The sequence below is a fragment of the Squalius cephalus genome, assembly GCF_949319135.1.
Source record: "Squalius cephalus genome assembly, chromosome: 6".
NCBI lineage: Eukaryota > Metazoa > Chordata > Actinopteri > Cypriniformes > Leuciscidae > Squalius > Squalius cephalus.
This window is the reverse complement of record NC_137127.1, coordinates 18,057,720-18,074,859: the sequence shown is the minus strand read 5'-3', so window position 1 is coordinate 18,074,859 and position 17,140 is coordinate 18,057,720. Positions and strand designations below refer to the sequence as shown.

Sequence of the window (17,140 nt, the reverse complement as noted above, 5' to 3'; positions counted from 1 at the left end):
CGTGAAAATCGCAATTAATTAACTTATATGATTTATTTTGGACGCACATTTATATATATATACATGTGTTTAGTTACGAAAAAAACACACACATATATATATTTGTTTTTGTTTTTTACAGTAATCTGTAAAATCATAGTGTAAAATGTAGAGTACACATAGGACTGTAGGGGGCGCTGGGATCTGAGTGTCTGCAACCTGCTGCGATGGAACTGAAAAGCACTGCAGAAGAAGAATCATTCGGCGAGTAGTGCCAGGTATGTCTTTTTGATTCAAAATTTCATTCATATTAAAGCTGCTCTTTGAGGGAATTGTTCCACTGACAGTTCCAGCATATCTATTCAATTACACAATCATTTTATTTATGCTTGCAGACAAACATAAATAAAATTTAAAATTTACCATTATCACGAAAGCCGGTTTGTTAGCTTGTAAAGCTAGCACGTCTCACTTTAAACCATGGTTTAAAGGGAAACTGTGTTTATACCATAGACTGTAAAAAATAGGTTTATACGTATGCTTATGTCGATTTTATTTTGACTCTCACAGATATGAGAAATGGACGATGTTGGATTTATTACATTACAGACGCCTCTGCAGTTTTAAGGTTTTGCTTGATTTAAGAGTTGGAATAGTTCATAACTGTATCTATTAACATTTCCTTAATCTTTGTTGGTTATACCGCTGACTTGAGCCTTTAAAAAAAACATTTAATCTGCACAACATATTGCTGTTCATTTCGATTTAAGACTGTCTGTTACTCAATGAGATCTCATATTGTGTTTTCCCAGATGCTGGAGTTGTAGACTGCTTCTGTCACTGCATCCAGGCAGTAATGTCTGGCTATCTGCATTCAAGACTCCTCTTTTACTCTGGTGGAAGACATCTGTCCCGTTTCTTTGTAGCCAGCCAGCATGTTTTACCTGTTGCACAGTTTAGAACCTGCCTGTTCCCTTCTCAAACCCGGAGCTTCTCCTCCCGTAGTGGTCGATCAGATGGAAGCTCAGGACAGGAAGGAGAGAACACACTGCGTGCTCCAAGACATGACATGGACTTCCAGCTGAGCCGGCTGCAGATCAATGCTGTTCTGTGTGCTAACGAGCAGTCTGTTCGGATTCCAGAATTTGATGGCCGTGGTGGTCCCAGTCCGGTGCTGAGGTTTGAGAGTAACCAGCTTTCAGCCAACACTCCACTAGAGGACCGACGCAGCAGCGCCAACTGCCTGCAGACTCGTGGCATGCTTTTCGGCGTGTTTGATGGACACGGCGGACATGCGTGCGCTCAAGCGGTCAGCGAGCGCCTGCCTTATTACATTGCTGTGGCGATGATGGCAGAGTCTGTCCTGGAGGATCTAGAGGCCGCCATGGAGACCGTACGGCCCGTGCCGCCCATCCTGCAGTGGTATAAGCACCATAATGACTACATCTACAGGGAGTCAGCAGCCCTCTACGTCGAACATTTGCGTGTTTACTGGCAGGAGCTTCTGGCAAGTGAAGAACACGGTGACGGCATGCGCCCTGATGATGCTCTCAGCCATGCATTCCAACGACTCGACTCGGATCTTTCCCTTGAGGCGCAGGTGCCGCTCGCAAATGACCTGATGCGAAACACTGCCATCCAGGCCGCCTTCGCTGGCTGCACAGCTTGTGTGGCTCACGTTGGACCGGGGGGTGTGCATGTTGCAAATGCAGGAGACTGTCGGGCAGTGTTGGGTGTCCAGGAGGAGGATGGGAGCTGGAGTGCTCTTCCACTCACACAAGACCACAACGCTGCCAATGTAACCGAGCTGGAGCGGATATGTCGGCAGCACCCGGCCAGTGAACGGCAAACTGTAATCGTAGATGACAGGCTGCTCGGGGTCCTGATGCCATTGCGTGCTTTCGGCGACGTGCGCTTTAAGTGGAGTCGTGAGCTACAGCAGAGCGTTCTAGAGAATGGAGACTCAGATTTAGAAGCGTTGAATCTTTATCAGTATGCTCCACCTAATTATCTCACCCCACCTTACTTGGAGGCCACCCCAGATGTCACCTACCACCAGTTGCGGCCACAGGACCGATTTTTGATTTTGGCCTCTGATGGTCTCTGGGACGAGATGAACAATGATGAGGCAGTCAGGCTTGTGGCGGAACATCTGACAGGTATTCATCTGCAGGCTCCGGTTTCAGCCAGCCAGCTCAACTTGGGACAAATGCAGCAGCTGCTGTTGCGGCGACGGGCCAGGGCAACACCCGCTTTGGATTTGAATGGAGCTACACACTTGATTCGCCATGCGCTGGGCACAAATGAGTATGGTGAGATGGACCAGGAGAGATTGGCAACCATGCTGTCTCTGCCTAGCGATTTAGCACGCATGTACCGTGATGACATCACTGTCACCGTGATTTACTTTAACCCGAACTTCAACAAAACTAATAACTAATAAAGAACAACATTTTAAAGTTTCATACATATACAATCAGATTTGAAGAATTGTTTTCAGCTGAGATTTTTTTTTTAATGCATTTTTATTGATTTTTTTTTGGTATTTTATATTGTTCATCCAGTGCACTACACCTCAAAATACCTACAGGTGACTTTAATTTGAGTTCGCAACAAATTCTTGCATTTTGTTTTGGAAAATGTGAATACAAACAATGGGTAGAATTCACTGGTTAATTTTAAATGACACAAGGTTACAAATGTGAAGGTACATTAGGTCAAGTCTTTTTTGTTTTTTTGTTATAGTTATACTGAGTATATCTGTTCATAGAAGTGGTCATTTAAGTGTAATTTTCACAACAGTAGAATTAGAATAATGACACAAATGCTTTATTCTGTAGCTGTTCCATAAGATATTAATATCACTTGCATTAAGTTTAAGTTGCTGTGCAGCCTGAGGATAACATGAATTTACACACTTGGCTTCTGCTGTATGTTAGTTGTTGCTGAGCTGTCTTGGCTTGTGCTATAAAGACATTTCACTTTGCACTTTGTTGTGAGTATAGGTTGTGTCAAAGTACCACAACAAAATTCTTGGCAATGGTTCAACTGATAATATTTGTAGTGCAAAGTATGAAGGTCATAGGGGCCGGTTTTATTATAGGTTATGTGTCAACATTATGCCGACATTACATCAACTTGGAAGTACATTTCAAAATCACTTTGCAGAGAAAAATTTCCTTTGTTTTACACGGCTTGTGTAGATTTATGAAGTACAACGTGCACCATATTTTCTGGTAGTAAACAATGCTGTGATTTTTATATTTTTGTTACTTGTGTCTATATTGTTACTATTTGTTCTGTTCTAATTTGAGTGACAGACTTCAGAGACTCCTCTTTCAGAAATTTTAAAATGGGATAATATATTCACTGCAGAATTGTGTCTTTGTATTTTTATGATGTCTGTTATATTCAGTCTATCTTGTTATTAAAATATGTTTAATCCAAATTATCACATTGATCTGTTGATTTTTCAGAATGGCACAAAGATAGAAGCAACCACAGAGCCTTTTAAGTCACATTGTAGTCTCTGAACATGGAAATATTATGTTATTAAACATAATGATTAAACATATTAAACATCACCTGACCTTAAAACACCTCAAAATGGTTCATTTAAAGTAAAATATACATTTTACTCTTTGGTCTAGATTATTTAGTTATTAGTGTCATGGAATGAGATTTGTAATCAGATATGTATTATTTTTTTAATAAGAATGAGATTTTCTCGTAAGCTGATGCTTAAACCAATTTATCTGTTACACAACATCTAATGATAGGCATACATAACAGGTACAAAGGAATTGAACATTTATATAAGCATTATTGTTTAAATTTGTGCAAATTTCACAACGCATTTGGCATTTCGTAACGCCATTAATCATCAGGCCACTGGAGGGCTCTGCGGATTGACCTGAGCCGATGCTCTGCGCATGCGCGTACCGCCCGCGGAAATTCAAACTCTCGAGCTCAGCTGACAGACAGACAAACGTTTGAAAACTCCACCAACTCTGACACGGTTCTTTTACTCAGGTAAGAGTAAGACAAATATATTTTAACGATAAAACTGACAAAAAATGACTAAATATATTTAAACGCATACCATAGCTTTTCACTCTTTACGACTCCGACCATTTTGGATTTCGTATTTTCAACAATGTTCAACAATGATTGCTTGCTAGCAGCGCATTGGCCTCGTAAGTTAAACTCGATTTATGAAAAACACGTATTTTCTACCGTTTAGATTAATCCGTAATCTCAACGTCAACGGTCGTAGTTTATTGTTGTTGATATGAAGATTTGATGTGAAACTATACATCGTTCTACTGTACTATGTAAACAAAGTTAGTAACACTTCTAAATATATCGAATTTCATATAGCCTATGTATCATTCATGTAATCTCAGATACAGCTGATTTAAGACTGGAAAGTCTATTTTACTTGAATATGTTGTAAAGTCTAAATTAAACTTAATTTCGTTGAGCTTGAAGTTGTTTTTAAACTGTCAGGTGAAAAGATGGAAAATCAAAAGAGACAGAGAGATCCACTGGAGGAAAACCCTTCAACTTGTAGTGGTAAGACTTTCACCTCCTTCACGCTTTATACACACAAACCAGTGTGCTTGTGCCTAGACTGCCTACCTAGACATAGCATTTATGAGTGTATTAATTTGTTAATTGTTGAACTGTTGAAAAGATACAGCAGCTTGAGTTTTGGCTATATACACAGATTATATGTGACACTGTCAGTTTAACCATTAGGCTACATAATGTTTTCCAGAACTTGAAAATGTGTTGAAGAAAAGGCGGTTGGCAGGGGGAGATGAGAACCTGGACCCCACAAAATCCCCTGCCAGGACACGCTTGAGATTGGCAGAGCTAGAGGTGAAACCAGACACTCCAGCCATATCCTCCATCCGCTCCAGGGTCCAGCAACTCAGCCAGAGACGAGATGGCAAGAATTCAGATTGATCCTTTTGCAAAATCACTCTGCCAACTCAAATATATGAACTTTTAAACAATTTTTAGCAGTTTTAACTTTTAACTTGCAAGTTGATTTTCCATTACATTCTAAAATAATTTTGCTTGAGATAAATTTATTTTGTTTTATACGGCTTATGTAGATTTATGTAAGTAAAACTGGTGCACCATGTTTCCTGAGAGTAAGATAAGTTTTGCTTTTTACATTTCTGTTATTTGTGTCTATATTGTTACTATTTTTTTTTTCTGTTCAGACACTCTCTTTTATAAATTTGGGAATGTACACTAAATTTTCTCTGCAGAATTTTGTATTTCTGTGATGCTCATTATAACCAGCCTCTCTGGTTATTTAAAGATGTTTAATCCAAATGGTCTTGTTGACTTGATGATTTTTAGGCACATAAAAATAATTTTTGTTGTCATTGAACATGTAAATATGTTAGTTATTGCTTTCTATAATAGCAAGCCTATTAAATAAAATCCAACACTTTAGAACTGTATAGCTCTAAATGCTTTTTTTAATTTATTTTTTATAATCTTTTAATAATGCATGCTCATTTTATTGCCTCAATATGGTTAGAATTGTGCTGTCCACATGCTTTTAATCAGGTTTTGTAGCTTTAGTAATGAATTTTCCTTTTTCTGTTTGGTCAGGTGGGACTGGGTTAGTCCAGCGCTGCCTGTCTGACCCCGGGTCTGAGGGTTTCATCGGTGGCATGACCTCGGCGGTCTGTCACATTGGTGAGTATTTTCTTATACACAGGCTTCACTATGCTTCTTTATTTACTGCATCATGTATTATGTCAAAGATGCTCTTTAATTGTGGCCAGCTTTCTGAATGTGTATTTTTATGAAAGGTGAAGGAGAGTTTAGCTCTCGCCTGGAGCGCTTCAAAGCTCCTACACCTCTGAACAGCCCTGGTCGCTCCACCCCCTGCACACGCAATCTCTCCAGCTTTGTGCATGGCATCCAACAGCAGCTGAACGCTGCAGTGACACCCAGCAGTAAAGAGGCCTCCCGTATCCGCCAGGTAGATCTGTCCCACCCACCTGACCTTTTTTTTCTGACTATTCAATCCTTCAGAAACAAATCTCTAAGAGCAGGATTTGTATTGTTACTAAGACCAACTGTCTCTTGTGCAGGCACGCGAGGATGAGTTGCGCTTGTTGAAGGTTCAGCCTGTGGCAGACAACATGTGGTTGAAGAGGAGTTTGTCTGACTCTTCCCTCGCTGAGGTGAGCCAATCAGGTTATGATGTTTTTGTGCTCCTTGTGGAATCTTGTCTGGTTCTAGGGCATTTAGAAGTTTAGATCAAAAGTATATGATCTCCATTTTCCCAGAGGGCATCTCCATCTACATCCTCTCCCTGGGTTTACAGGAAAACTCGAAAACTCCAGTGGCCTCCATTACAGCCCGGGAGTGTGAGCATGTATTTGAGACAATTCGTTGAAGTGTATTTGGTTTTTCAGCTCCTATTTGGGTTGTTTTCTCTTTTTTTGTGGTTTTCGTCACCCTTGATTTTGATATACATCCTCCTGTATTTGCTTATGGTCGCTGGGTCAAAGTGATTTGTTTGCACAGACTCACTTGGGAAGAACAGTGTTTTGCACTGTTTCACACTTGCGCACCGTTTTGTTTGTGAAGGTAGGGCTTAACCTTGTTTCAGCGTTTATTCACTGCCTTTTATTTGTTCTGCAGGAAGAGCTAAAGGGACCTGAATTCAGCTCCTGTGAAGGTGACAGTAAGGTATTTGATGGAAGTCTGAACACCACACTTCCATGTTCTGTGGACATCCGTTTCCCCAATGAAGAACTTTACACCTCAACAGGTAAATGTTCTTCCTGAAATCTGTTGGATCTAATGTAAATTATTTGCCATAATTACCACATATACTTCTTTGACAGAATCTGCGGCTTTGAGCAACTCCGCCCTTATTGACAAGATGTTTGAGGACGTCCTACAGCATGCAGAAAAGGAAGATAAATGTGAAGATGTAAATAAGGAAGAGGAGGTGGAGAAAGATGAGAGCAATTCATTACAGACTGAAAAGGAAGACAAAACAGAACCAGACACAGTTGAAATGGAAGACAAAGCAGAACCAGTCACAGTCACCTTAAACGAGGAGCCTCTTGACCACAGCGAGATGTGTGAAGACAGTGTAGAAACTCCTGATGCCAGTTCTGCAATGGATGATGAGAAGGAGGTCCGGTCTGTTGACCATGGTGAAGGAGAAATGGAGGGGAAACAGGAGATCGCCCCCATGGGTGCTGAAGACGACTTTCTAACCCTGCCGCCCAGCTGTATCCTCTCTCCTCTCAGCAAATCTGTGGAGGCTGTTGTCACACCACTGGTATACTGGCCTGGTTTCAGTTATTTTAAATTATTTTGTAGTGGCAGCCAGTGAATGGGAGAAATTGCATTAATATGGCTGTATATTTTGTAGCCTATGAAATCCTACAACAATATGCCTTGTAGCATAATTATCCACTTTTCATATGAAATTAAATCCCAGGCAATGTTTTGCATCTTTTTTTTTCCCCTTTTATAGATGAGAAATTCAAATATACAGATACATACAACTTTCAGTTAGAGTGTGAGAATGTAATCGATTGTAGAGATATAAATGTTTTAGATGGTTAACAAGACCTTTTTTTTTTCCTACAGAAGATTGGAATCACTGTGTCTGAGCCATCAGTCCAACCACCCTCCCCTGAAGAAATAACAGATAGTCCTGCTGAAAATGTTCAACCTTTATACAGGTGTGCCTCGCTTGAAAAAGAAGAACCTTATTGTCATTCTCTGTGTTTATCCATCTTGGTATTTAGAAATTGTAATGCATGATGCCTACTAGAGATACACTGATAAATCAGCCAGTTTTTCTATTATAATAATAATATACACCACCGTTAATAAGTAAGATGTTTTTGAAAAAGGTCTCTTATGCTCACCAAGGCTGCATTTTTTTTTTGTTGTTGTTGATAAAAAGGTGTAGTGAAAATATATTACTGACCCAAACTTTTGAACAATAGTACATAACAGTATTGTATCAGTCATGAGCCACTCAGCACTCTAGATTTTGATCAGCCACTGGTATTTACTCTTTTAAATTTCATGCAAAGGTCATTATGATTGACCGTTGTTTTACCTATAATTGACAGCATTGACGCCTACCGCTTACAGAGGAAGATCCACCCTCCCTCTACTCAGAGCTTGACCCCTGGAGTTCAGAAGCAGGTTCAAGAGAAGACCTGCTCAAAAAAGCCCATCAACATCAAGGAGAAAATTAAGGTTTGAAAAGGGGTCTATAGATATTGAATTAATTTGTCTACCTGTAGAAAGACTTATTCTGGGGTATTTTAAGAGACTTCATGCATGCAGAAGTTGATGCAGGATATTGCATTTGGTCCATTTAAGGCTTTAAATGAGGAGGCAGCCAAGTTGCAGACAATCATCACACAGACTCTGCAAGCTCTGAGCTGCTGCAGTGACGAGGAACACGGGAAGGGTTCCCAGCAGGAGGCTGAGGCTGAGAAACTTTTGCTTGTCTCCAGTAAGTATAGTAGAACCCTAGTGAAAAAGCTTGAACCTTCTGCAAATCACTTAGGCTTCATGCTCTGATTTGGCACTCATCCGTCCCCGTAATGCAGGTGAGAAGCGAGCAGCTTTACTGGCAGAGGTCAGCAGGTTGAGAGAGGGTGAGTCTGGAGAACCAGAGTCCCAGAATGCAACTCTTCAGCCCTGCAGGGGCACTGTCAGCATCAGCAGCATCCAGCTGCCCCTCAAGGTAGAGTTTGTGTGCTCTGCTCGCACAGGTGAGTGTTAATGCATATTTATTATTGGAAGCAGTTAAATCTTGATTGCACAAGGTCAGTGTTTACATACAATTTGTTATGACTGTTGTCTCTATAAAGGCCGTCCAACGCACTACTTCTTAGTTTTGATCCGTTATGGCCCATGTAACATTGTCGCGACACCTTTGGCTACAGCTGCTGATGCCCAAAATGGAGACACCATCTCCTTCCCGACGTCCATCACACTGTGAGTCCATACACTACATAAAATGCTCTTGTGCTTCTTTGAATAGATTCTTTTAAATATAACAGTAGTAATTTACATTTAGTTTTAATGTTTGCTTCCACAGACAAGACATTCGCTCCAGTTTTGAGATTGATGTTGAGGTTTACAGTTTGGTAGGTACAGCTCATATACGACCAAAAACATTAGTTTTCATTAATTCAAAGGGAAATAGCCCCTCTCGCAAACAATAATTTTTTCCTCAAACTAGTTCGTAATAAGGTTTTATTGTGTATTTATCTGTTTTATAGTCCAGTACTCCGAGTAATACTGCTGGTGTTAATGCTCAGCAGTTTCGCAGCTCAACAAAGTCAAGGGTATGTACACTTTCACACATATTGAGAGAGCTTTTATTACCTTTGTCAATGCACAGCTGCAACAGAAATGTTTGTGTTTCTAGGTGACACCCAAGAAGATTCTCCACAGCATCACGGTATGCATCTTCTCTCTACATTTCATGAAACATGAACTAAACAAATTTCTGTACTTTCTGGGAGAAAATTAATCAATGAAAAATTGTTGAATGATAGACAACCTCAGTTCATCCAAATGTCTATTTTTGTTTTACTAGAAATCTAACCAGAGTGTGACGTGTAAGTAGTATAACTAAGTTCCTCATTTAATCAGTGGTTGATTTGGTGGTATCAGATATTGATATTTCTCTTCTGTCCATTATAGCTGCTACTCTGTCTGGTCTGAGTACCCAACGCTCTAGTAACTTTACATTAGTGGGCTCTCACAAGATCACCTTGAATTCATTGGGACAGAGCAAGTTTCCTCTGGACAAGGTATTGATACTGCTAAACTGGGGTCACATTAGAGAGAAAAAGGAGAGGAAGTGTTTGTGTGTTGTTGTCACTTTTTTAGGCACTTGTATCACTTACAATAATAAATATTGTATACACTTTTACACTGTTAATTGTGGATCTTCACTTCGGGCATTAACTAGGACATCAATAGTTGAACGGTGTATTGAGGTTTTGTCTTGTGTTTGCACTGTGGTGGGAGTTGTGGTGATGTAACTGGGTCTCTGTCCGTCTCTCCTGTTTCTCTCCACTTAGATGAAATTTGATGGCAAAATCAGGCGACTCCTTGGAGATGAGTTTCTGGAAAAGGTGTCACTCTCTCCACCTTAGTCTCTGCTTCTGGTTTAGTGGGCATTGCACATTTTCTGTGTTTGTGTGTGACAGAGTAAAATGCTGGGCATTTTATTCATCTGTTTGCTATTAGTGAATGTCCTGGCCTGTGCAATGGTCAACAATTATTTTGTTTGCTTTGGGATAAATTAAACTAATATCCCAGAATATGTTCCCTCTTTGAATGTTCTGTGTTTTATTACTGAGATATCAGGGAATTTTATTTTATTTTCCAGTCCAGTCCAAGCAAAACTTGTTTGTAAGCCATAGTGATGTCCCAGTTGTAAGCAAACTGTTATTCATTAGAATTAGTATAATTGTGTTCTTAAATTAATTCAAATTAATGTTCTTTGAATGTTATAGTTAAAAGCTAAAAATTGTCTTAAAGCTGCACTTTAATGTGGTTAGCCAGTACAAAAAGCCCATCTGTTGTTTTCTTTTTCCTGTGTCGTGACTAACCTATTTGTTATTTTGTGTAGGTTCCCTTCCTCTCTCCTCTAGAGGGCCACATCTATCTGCGGCTGCACAGTGAGGGCCACTCCAATGTCCAGCATCAGAGCTTTTTGGTGGGTTGTAAATGTGTCCCAGAACCTGACTGATACCTCAGTTGGCTGGTTTTATTGCATGAAAAAGGCACTTAACATATCGGTACTCCCTCAGTTCATTTGTATAAAAGCAATAATGTGATAATACTAGGGCTGCACGATAATGGTTAAACTGATAATCATGATTATTTTGCTCAAAATTATAATCACGATAATTAATCAAAAATTAGAAATAAAATAAATCAATATTTTTATTCATCAAGGTTGAGTTAAATTGATCAAAAGTTACAGTAAAGACATTTAATGTTAGAAAATATTCTATTTTAAATAAATGCTGTTCTTTTGAACTTTCTATTCATCAAAGAATTTTGAAAAAAATTGTACACAACTGTTTTCAACATTGAAAATAATAATGAATGTTTTTTGAGCATAAAATCAGCATATTAGAATGATTTCTGAACTATCATGTGACACTGAAGACTGGAGTAATGATTTTGAAAATTCAGCTTTCATCCGAGGAATAAATTACATTTTAAAATATATTAAAATAGAAAACAGTCATTTTAAATTGTCATAATATTTCACAATAATACTGTTTTTTTTTAAATAGTTTATCAATTAAATGCAGCCTTGGTGAGCAGAAGAGACTTCTTTTAAAAACATAAAAAATCTTACCGATTTAAAACTTTTGACCAGTAGTGTAGATATAAAAAAAACAGGATTTGATATTAACTTTCACCCACCAGCCATTTTGGTTACAAAATTTAAGTTACCGGCCATTCAGAACTTCTACTTGAGGAGATTCCCCCCTTCCATTTAAAGCATACATATAAAAATGTAATGAATTATTATTATTATTATTATTATTATTATTCTACTAGCCAAAAAAAGAATTTTCCTAGCTTATTTATATAAGGCTATATTCAAATTTGGATTTCATACATTCATTTCTTAATCAAACAAAATCCTGTCATCCAGATATCTCCACCCTTCCTCATTCATTCTCATCTTTTTTTTTTACCAAAAATGTGTTTTAGGTGGACAGATCAATACAGTACAAAGAACATGTAGTATGTTGGAAAATAACAATGTCTTTTCTGTTAACCAAATGCTTTTTAATCTACACTATTGCTTCAATGCAACTGAAAAAGCGCGCCGTTATTTGTTGTGTAGTGACGTGTGTGTTCAAGTAAGCCAGAAATGCGCAGATTCTGCACAATACGCTGTATTTAATAGATCATGATGACTCACGAGTATTTGCGCAAAATCCGCGCAGATTTGGCTTACACGAATTTCCCCAGCACAGTGAGTAAACATAATAACATGCCAAATTGGCCAGTGATTTGACAGCGTTACCCGCCACAGTTCATTTTTGCCGCATTTGGCGGGTTGGCGGGTGTTAATTTCAAACCATCAGACTTCATTTAACCAACTATGACAAGTTCCTCAGACAGCAAGTCAATACAAATGGCATGATTTAATGTTAGATGAGCACTTTGTGATGCGTCTTCACATTAGGTCTTCTAAGCGACACATTTCGGTTGCAAATGAGACAAAGTACAGATCCAGATCGCTCTGCAAATTCGTACTGCAAAGAAAAATAGTCTACTTGTTGATACACACTGAAAACGGTCAGTGGCTGTCGTTTTCAACTGATTCACATCATGAAAACTGGTCAAAACTTAAACTTCAAAAAATAGAACAGTGAAACTCATTTAGAAACCGATTTAGTCACACAAACAGCACAAGTGGCTTGTGAAGAAACAGACTGGCTGTATAACAATTTCATGCAAACAGAATATCGCTGTGGAGATCAGTGCTTTTTCCGCAGTGTAGAGCCAGATTGCACCGATTAAGTAAAACACTGGGCATAAAATATAAGAGAAAAGCTCTGTTTGGGTGATTTGGGAGATTTAAGCTGTTTAGATCTGGCAACCACAAACATCAATGCTAGTGGGGAATTGTTAACAATGCTAGTGGGGAATTGTTAACAATGCAAGATAATGCAAATGTCTAATAAAAAAAAAAGCGTTTTCAGGATAAAAAACGAGCGGGCAAATATCGCGACGATTTTTTAAAATTAATCGAGAGAGGCAGATATCATTATCGTGATTAAAATACAATTAATCGTGCAGCCCTAGATAATACAGTTGGCGATACATATTTACTAAAGCAGATATGTGAAATGTGAGCAGTTTATCTTCATAGTCAGATGAATGCAAGTTTTTAAATGAAAGACGCCTTTGGAGACAATAATATTCCATGTGTTGCATAGAATAGCTGAAGATGGTCTCAGAAAGCAGTAGTCTGCATAGCCAAACCTTTTCCAGATGAAGTACTGTAAAGTTCAGTGAACAGAGTGCGGGCTTGACGTCTGAGGAAGAGACTAAGAAAGCAGTGTTACTCCCCTATACATCAGTACTTGTTATATTTATGATCTGTTTGTGTAGGAAATGTGCTGTGAAATTTATGCCATTATTTTTTTCTTTTTCCACTTGTAGACCATGTTTGAGGATGTGAGTGGCTTTGGAGCCTGGCAGAGGTTCTACTTCATTCTGGAAGGAGGACACCTGCTTTACTGGAACCACCCTAATGAGATGGGCGACAAGGTGGGTTTGTTTGGGTCACCGTGATTTTGCCAAGCAAGACATGTTCCTGGATCAACATATTTTGTTGATCCTGGAATAACATTCCTGTCCCAAAATTTAGTCCTTACCCTATCCCAACCCCTAAACCTAACCCTACCCATAACTTTTCCCTGCAATCAGAGGGAAATGATAGGTGAATAACACTGATGTTGAAGCACCTCACTCTGGTGTTTAGCCTAACAGGGTATCTGCGGGGTCTTGAAAAGTATTAAAAGGTGATAAATCAATTTTGGGAAAATTAAGACCCTTAAAAAGTATTAAAAAGTCTTATCACGGTTTTATAAAGTCTTAAATTTTGAAAGTATTTTTTCTGAATTAGCTGTCCAACAGGTTGAGTCCCAAAAACATCATGTGAATTTAGTCATTTGTATTACAACGCACCGAAACGTTTTAAGAGAAGGTTGGTGAAAGCATGAACAGAATGCAATAATATCTGTCTGCAGAGCCGCAGAGCCACAGTTTCACCCCAGCAGTTTCACCCCAGCAGTTTCACCCCAGCAGTTTCACCCCACGCATTAATAATTAATAATACCTCAGCACGTTTTACAAATTTACAACGTGGCCACAATATAGTAAAACGAGGGAACAAATTAGTATAACCTGCTGAGGTATTATTAATTCGTGGCCACGCTTGAAGTGGCGGTGAGGTATTAAAAAATATTGAGAAGGTCTTGAAAAGGTATTAAAATTAACTTCAAGATTCCTGCATATACCCTGCCTAAACTTGACGTAAACTGTAAACTTGTCCCTCAAATCTGATTGGTTGATTGGAAAGTTGTTCCAGGATCAACAAAGATGTTGATCAAGGAACATGTGGTACTTGGTGAAATCACGTTCACCGTTTGTGCGGCTATGTTTGTATGTAATGAGCATCCTTTCTACTCATTAATGTCTTTTTATCGTCTCTTCTCCCAGCCAGCAGATGGCAGCCTCTCTCTCTTTGGCTTCTGCAGTGTCAGGCCTGTGGAGCGAGAGTGCTGTGCACGGCCGCACACCTTTGAGTTAGTAGAGACTAACACCCTTCAGCAAGAAGACAGCCAGACCTTGAAAAAGTAATGCATCCCCTTTCAACCTGCTTTGTATTATTACAATCTCGATAGTATATGTAAATGAACAACGTTTACTCTTTCTCTATGATAGCTGGACAGAGAATGTATTCATAGCAGACTGGGAGTGGCCTTGAATGACAACATGCCCAATGCATTATGGGTGTGGAAGTTTTTATAGAAGTTATTTGACAAAAGGGAAGATAACATCCTTTTTTCTTTGTTTTCTCTAGTCAGGTAGCACCAATTAACAATAAAATAAAAAATCGCCTTTCCAATGCATAGGCAGCCCAGTATTATTGAAAGCCCATTTTGCCAGCGAAGTACCACTTTTGAAGCAATAGTTCAGCCAGAAATTAAACTTCTTCCACAAAGGAGAAATGTCACGCTCCTCTATTCCATATAATGACATTGATGATTGTAGTGGTCATGTTTGTAGAGCTTCAAAAAAGATAATCACACAAAACCAGAAGTTCCTCATCTAGAAAAGGGGGTTGTTCAAATGAGCTTCACATTTCTGCATTCAGTCCTGTAATATTTCTTTATCAGTTTACACTAGAGTTTTGAATTTAAATTGTATGTAAATGATCTTTTGTTGTGCAGGTGCTGGTTTTCAGCAGACACACGAGAGGAGAGGTCTGACTGGATGGAGAAACTAAATCAAACCTTACTGGACTTTCTTACCTGGAACAGGAAGCCTGTTTCCAACGATAACCGGGCCAGCACATCCTCTAACACTGGGACCTCTCGTGAGAGCATTCTGTAACGCAACACAAATGTGAAACCTCACCATGTAACACTAAGAAAGGAGATATCTGAGAAGATAGTATGTGGCACTAAAAAAATACATGAAGAGCTTCTGAGAATAAACTCGGGGGCAGCCAAACAGGACTGTTTTACGTAATAGTGTATGATAATCTACATATGCGTGTGCTACTGCTTTATTATATGCGTACAGAATAGTGGCATATTTTTGAAGATTTCTGATCTATCATTACTTATAGATTCTGTAAGGATAGATAGATTTACTATTGCCATCAATTACCAGGTAAGCCATGTAGTAGCAGTCCAGTTTATAGGAATGAGGTAAGTCTCTTAAGTGCCTATTTGAATGTTTATTTATCTCCTGCCTTATTGACAATTGCCCATTATTGAATGAAAATTTTACATTTTAATGCAATAATCTGTTCCGGGTTATGCTTATGTTTGAGGGTGTCCTTAATTACACTAAACAATATAGTTATGTTTACAGCATTAGTTGGAAAGCACTTCTTGACTAAAGCTTTTTATGATTTTGCTTTTTCATTTACTCTGGGAACAATTTATATGACTGTCATACTGCAGTCTTCATCTAGAAGGGAGAATAGTTTTTATTTGAATGTACAATATATGAAGTAGGTCGTGAATCGTATAGCTTATGATTTTTCTGGGAGGACAGTTTCATAGTATACCTCCATATGACTTGATTTTGAAAAACATTGCCAGATGTATACTTCAAAAATGATTTTGGGAGTACCTGGCCATGCATTATATTAAATGAGGTGTACATAAACTAAGCAACTGAGTTTATACTCTAATCTGATGGTTATATGGGGTTCTTGGGTTCAAATCTGGAATGTGCAAGTGTAAGAATAACACTACAGAGCTATCTGTCTGAAAATGCCATATTATAATTTACCATGCTTGCAGGGGGGAGAGCAAGGTATGACCTTGTGACCTTTTTGAGGTTTATTTGAAGCTTCTGAATGTCTTGAGAATGAAGAGTTGCCACTCTATGGACTGTTAGGAAATGTTTCTGTGCCATGTATGTCCCATATATGTGTTTTTGCCAAGGGTCTCATATGCAGTTGCTGTGTTAAACTATATAATACTATATGAAATATACTGGTAAAGGTACTGTAAAAATAAAAATGGCTGTTAAAGCCTTAAGTGTTTGTTTTTCTTTTAAGCTTAAACTTGGTGGCAGATATTATTTGTTGGTTTGATATATAATGTGTAGGATTTTTTTTTTTAACAGATCTCTACATTGCCTGGCAGAACATCATTACAAGCCATTTTACTTAATATAAATATGAGCACTTTGTATTTGTCCTAAATCATGTCCTAACTAAAAACTCCTGTTGTAGTTGAGATTTCTCTCTTTCTCTAATCTAGTTTATCCTTGTATTTAAGTAAATGTTACATTTTTTTCAATAATCTCTTCCTATGCTTTAAGTGTTTCTAAAGGAACTAGTATTTTCTGTATTATTTTACATAATCTAGAAAATACTAGAATTTTATTAAGAAAATATTGCTAACTCATCTTAAATTACTCGTGTTGTCATGTATTTCTGAATCTGAATGCCAGATCAGATAATAGTACTTTTTTTTTTTTTTTTTTTTTTTTTTCAGAATTGAATTGCAAAACTTGAGTCATTACTGATGGGTTAGCAGGATCAGGTTTAAATACTGATCCAGATAGATGCTTACTGGTAATAATCAGAAGAAACCAGATGTAGGACACACACTTCCATATAATTCTGTGAGGCAAGTTAGCTTGTAATGTACTGCCAGGTGATTGTTCTAAGTTGGCTTATGAGTTATTTCAGTCCGTAGGCTTCATCCTTATTGGGTTGCTTGAGTTCCAAGTTTTGTCCTAAACCGTATGATTATTTTTTTAAAAACCACATCATGGTGACATGGTTGGCAATTATTGCTACTGAATGACTGCAAAGTCTAGCTATCAACATTAC

The 17,140-nt window shown here is 38.4% G+C and overlaps 2 protein-coding genes across 8 annotated transcripts; both read left to right on the top strand.

Annotated features, from left to right (window-relative positions):
• Positions 1-177: 177 nt before the first annotated feature.
• On the top strand, positions 178-3,423 carry pdp2 (putative pyruvate dehydrogenase phosphatase isoenzyme 2). Of its 4 annotated transcripts, none has more exons than XM_079874771.1 (3): positions 186-257; positions 550-607; positions 792-3,423. In XM_079874771.1, exon 3 carries the CDS (start codon positions 836-838, stop codon positions 2,417-2,419), a length of 1,584 nt encoding a protein of 527 aa, XP_079730897.1. In that variant the 5' UTR covers positions 186-257; positions 550-607; positions 792-835; the 3' UTR covers positions 2,420-3,423. The 4 variants fall into 4 exon arrangements, with proteins under 4 accessions (XP_079730898.1, XP_079730897.1, XP_079730899.1 ...); XM_079874770.1 differs by lacking the exon at positions 186-257 and adding an exon at positions 268-419; XM_079874772.1 differs by lacking the exon at positions 550-607 and having other exon boundaries at positions 178-257.
• A 505-nt stretch (positions 3,424-3,928) lies between these two features.
• anln2 (anillin, actin binding protein 2) lies at positions 3,929-16,336 on the top strand. 4 transcript variants are annotated; one of them, XM_079874544.1, is made up of 24 exons: positions 3,929-4,011; positions 4,489-4,554; positions 4,760-4,933; positions 5,614-5,700; positions 5,817-5,989; positions 6,102-6,194; positions 6,300-6,380; positions 6,658-6,787; positions 6,864-7,309; positions 7,624-7,718; positions 8,118-8,247; positions 8,374-8,509; positions 8,607-8,771; positions 8,871-8,997; positions 9,101-9,149; positions 9,285-9,350; positions 9,434-9,466; positions 9,605-9,626; positions 9,712-9,821; positions 10,095-10,148; positions 10,649-10,735; positions 13,216-13,323; positions 14,278-14,414; positions 15,012-16,336. In XM_079874544.1, exons 2-24 carry the CDS (start codon positions 4,497-4,499, stop codon positions 15,172-15,174), a joined length of 2,724 nt encoding a protein of 907 aa, XP_079730670.1. In that variant the 5' UTR covers positions 3,929-4,011; positions 4,489-4,496; the 3' UTR covers positions 15,175-16,336. The 4 variants fall into 4 exon arrangements, with proteins under 4 accessions (XP_079730670.1, XP_079730671.1, XP_079730673.1 ...); XM_079874545.1 differs by having other exon boundaries at positions 7,627-7,718; positions 15,012-16,335; XM_079874547.1 differs by lacking the exon at positions 6,300-6,380.
• Positions 16,337-17,140: the final 804 nt, after the last annotated feature.